At 72.9% G+C, this 3,296-nt stretch overlaps 1 protein-coding gene across 1 annotated transcript in view; it reads right to left on the bottom strand.

Annotated features, from left to right (window-relative positions):
• Window positions 1-26: 26 nt before the first annotated feature.
• The window catches only part of LOC113980319 (melanocyte protein PMEL-like), a gene marked incomplete at its 3' end in the record, with an annotated part of 3,838 nt that continues 568 nt past the window's right edge, over window positions 27-3,296 (bottom strand). Inside the window, exons 2-11 of the mRNA XM_027707544.1 lie at window positions 2,847-2,969; window positions 2,624-2,770; window positions 2,421-2,552; window positions 2,179-2,340; window positions 1,601-1,990; window positions 1,195-1,521; window positions 650-943; window positions 469-562; window positions 193-395; window positions 27-114 (exon numbers count right to left, since the gene is read on the bottom strand). Coding sequence (XP_027563345.1) covers window positions 27-114; window positions 193-395; window positions 469-562; window positions 650-943; window positions 1,195-1,521; window positions 1,601-1,990; window positions 2,179-2,340; window positions 2,421-2,552; window positions 2,624-2,770; window positions 2,847-2,969 — 1,960 coding nt within the window. The remainder of the gene's footprint in view (window positions 115-192; window positions 396-468; window positions 563-649; window positions 944-1,194; window positions 1,522-1,600; window positions 1,991-2,178; window positions 2,341-2,420; window positions 2,553-2,623; window positions 2,771-2,846; window positions 2,970-3,296) is intronic.

Genomic DNA, 3,296 nt, shown 5'->3' with positions numbered 1-3,296 from the left:
CCCCCCCCCCCCCATGTCCCCCTGACCTGTAGGTGTAGGCAGCCGTGCCCAGGGCAGCAGCGACGAGCACCAGCCCCACAAAAATCGTGGGGCTCCCCGAGGCCGGGGCAGCTCCTGCGGGCAGGGACAGCTCAGCACCCCCTGTGCCCCCCAGGACCCCCCACCCCCCAGGGATCCCCATCCTGCTCCCACCTCCGACGGCCACGCGGGTGCTGGCCACGGCCAGGCCGTTGCCGTTGGCCAGGGACACGTTGAGGCAGTAGAGGCCGGACTGGTTGAAGTCCTGGCGCAGCACGAGTTGGCAGCCGGGCGCGGGCGCCACGGCCGAGCACGTCTCCGTCTGCGCCGTCCGGCACTCGGGGTCGGCCACCACCGTGCACACCTCCTGGGGGAGGCTGCAGGGGGCACGGGGGGGGGTCAGCCGGCATGGACCCCCCCACCCCACCCCGTCCCCCTCCCCGTGCTCACCTCCCCTCGCACGTCACCGTCAGCTCCACGCTGCTCCCGCCGCCCTCGGGCACCACCGGCACCACCTGCACGATGGCCACGCTCTCGATGCCCTCTGCAATCAGGGGGGCAGGGTGGGCTCGGCTGCTCCTGCCCGGAGCCCCCCATGGAGCCCCCCCGAGCCCCCCGGCCCGGCACTCACGGACGATGTCGAGCTGTGTGGAGAAGGTGCCGTAGCGGTACAGGATGCAGCCGGTGGAGTCTGCGCCCAGTGCCTGGCGCTTCACCAGCACCAGCGGCGCGGCGCTGGCTCCGGCCGTGGCTCCGGTGGTGGCTCCGGCCGTGGCAGCAGCAAGGGATACAGCCGTGGCTCCCACAGTTGCTCCCACTGTGGCTCCAGCTGTGGCATCAACCGTGGCTCCAGCTGTGGCTCCAGCTGTGGCATCAACTGTGGCTCCAGCTGTGGCTCCAGCTGTGGCTTCGGCCGTGGCATCAACTGTTTCTTCAACTGTGGCATCAACCGTGACTACAACTGTGGCTCCAGCTGTGGCATCAACTGTGGCTCCAGCTGTGGCTCCCACTGTGGTTTCAGCTGCGGGTCCAGCCGTGGCTCCAGCTGTGGCACCATCCGTGGCTCCGTCTGTCGCTGCATCTGCAGGAGAGGGGGGTGGGAAAGGCCGAGGGGACACTGAGCCCTGGGGAACCCCCCGGACACCTCCTGCCCCCCCTGCCCAGGGCAGCACCCACCTGCAGCCATCGTTCCCTCCGAGGGCGCGGGGGCCACCGTGACCAGCGTGTCCCCAGCCGGGGCCACCGAGGTGGGGAGCAGGGGGGCCCCGGACACGGCGGCAGAGTCGGCCCCGGTGCCGCTCACGGCAGTGCTGAGCGCCAGGAGGGCGGGTTCGGTGCCAGCGGGGTCCACGGGCTCAGTGACAGCGGGGTCTGAGGGCTCGGTGCCAGCGGGGTCTGAGGGCTCGATGACAGTGGGGTCTGAGGGCTCGGTGGCAGGAGGGTCCGAGGGCTCAGCCGCCGATCCCCCCGTGGGCTCCGCCGGCTCGACGGGGGCCGTGGGAGCTGCGGGCAGAGCGAGGGCTGGGGGTCACTCCTGTCGGGGAACCCCCGTGGGACCCCCGGACCCGCCGCGCCCCCTTACCCGTGCTGGGCGCCCCAGTGGTGACCTGCCCGCCCGGCGTGGTGCCCGCGGGCTGCGTGGGGCGCGCCGAGGGCGGGGGGCCCGTGGTGGGGTTGACGATGGGGGCGGCGGAGGTGCCGCAGGGGCTGAGGGGGATGGCGGCCTGCAGGGTCAGGCGGGCGTTGAAGGACCCGGCCTCCAGGTAGGTGTGGGTGACGGTGGGGCTGCGCGAGATGAGGGTCCCGCTCTGGTCCCCGAAGTCCCAGGAGTAGGCGATGTCGGCGTCGCGCAGGTACCGGCTGGGGTCGTGCAGCCGCACGGTGAAGGCCACGGCGCGGTTCCGCACGAAGCGCCCGTCGCCCCCGGCCACGTCCTGCACCTGCTTCACGTCCACCGCGAAGGGAACCTGGTCTGGGGGGGGCACGGGGGGCTGTCGGTGGGACCGTCACCATCACCGGGTCCAGTCCCACCGCCCTGGTACCCGTCACCCCAACACCCACCATCTCGGTACCCGTCACCCCGACACCCGCCTGACACCCATCACCCTGACACCTGCCCCCCTGGCACCCACAACTCCACACCCACAACCCGGCACCCACCAGTGATGCTGAACTGAGTGCTGGCACGGCCGATGGGGATGAACTTCTGACGGCCACGGTAATGGTAGACGACGACCTCCATGGTGTAGGAGCCGAGGGGGACCCCGGCCGTGCCCACTGTGAGCTGCGAGGCCGCCCCGTCCACCACCTGCCAGTAGCGCCCTGCGGGGCGGGGACGGGGGGTCAGCACGGCCTCGGGGCTTCCCCAGATCCTGGGGAGGGGGCTGGGGTCGGAGCCTCACCCCACGTCCACCAGACGTAGACGAATTTGCCCCTCTTGCCCCTGGGGAAGGGCTGCCCGTCGGGGAAGACGCCGCCCACGTCGTCGTCCGGCTGCTCCGGGAAGACGGGATCGCCCCGGGCCACGCGGGTGCCTGCGGGGAGCGGAGGGTGAGGGGCGCAGGGCGGGGGTCCCGGGGCCGGGGGGGTTTGGGGTTTGGCTGACCGTTGACGGTGCAGTTCTGGCTCCAGACGACGCGGCCGTCGGGCAGCACCGCCTGGGAGCCGGGGAAGCGCAGGGCGATGGAGAACGTGGCGTCGGCGCCCGCCATGGTGGGAGCGTCGTTGCTGATGTCGAAGGTGACGTCGCCGCCTGCCCGGCACAGGGACGGGGAGCTCAGGGACATGCTGAGACCCCCGCGGCCCCCCCGGCCCCCCGAGGCACCCACCTCGCCAGCAGTCGCGCATCATCCCCTCCTGCCAGGGCCGGTACAGCCCCGCGTCCCAGCTCCGGAACGCCGCTGGCCGCCCGCTCCAGGCCCGGCTCTGCTCACGGCTCCGGCCACCGGCCCCTGTGGGACGAGGGCGTTGGGGCACCCAGACCCCAGCCCAGCACCCAGACCCCAGCCCAGCACCCAGACCCCAGCCCAGCACCCCCAACCCCACAGGGAGCCCCCCCGGGCCGTGCTGCCCCCTCGGCGGGGTGTCCTCGGGGACCCCGGGCCATGTGACGGGGCTCTGGCCAAGCCCCACGCGGGGCAAAGCCCATCACATGCGCCCGGCGCCGCCCCCAAAGCCCTTTCATGTGACGCTCAGCTGAGCCGGCGCCGGCAGCCCCGGGCAGGGTGGGGTGGGCACCCCCCTCATAGACCCCCCCTCACGGCCCCCAATCCCGGGGG

Source organism: Neopelma chrysocephalum, unplaced genomic scaffold (assembly GCF_003984885.1).
Source record: "Neopelma chrysocephalum unplaced genomic scaffold, ASM398488v2 Primary Assembly neopelma1_93667, whole genome shotgun sequence".
In the NCBI taxonomy this organism is placed as follows: domain Eukaryota; kingdom Metazoa; phylum Chordata; class Aves; order Passeriformes; family Pipridae; genus Neopelma; species Neopelma chrysocephalum.
This window is presented reverse-complemented; position numbering and strand designations above follow the sequence as displayed.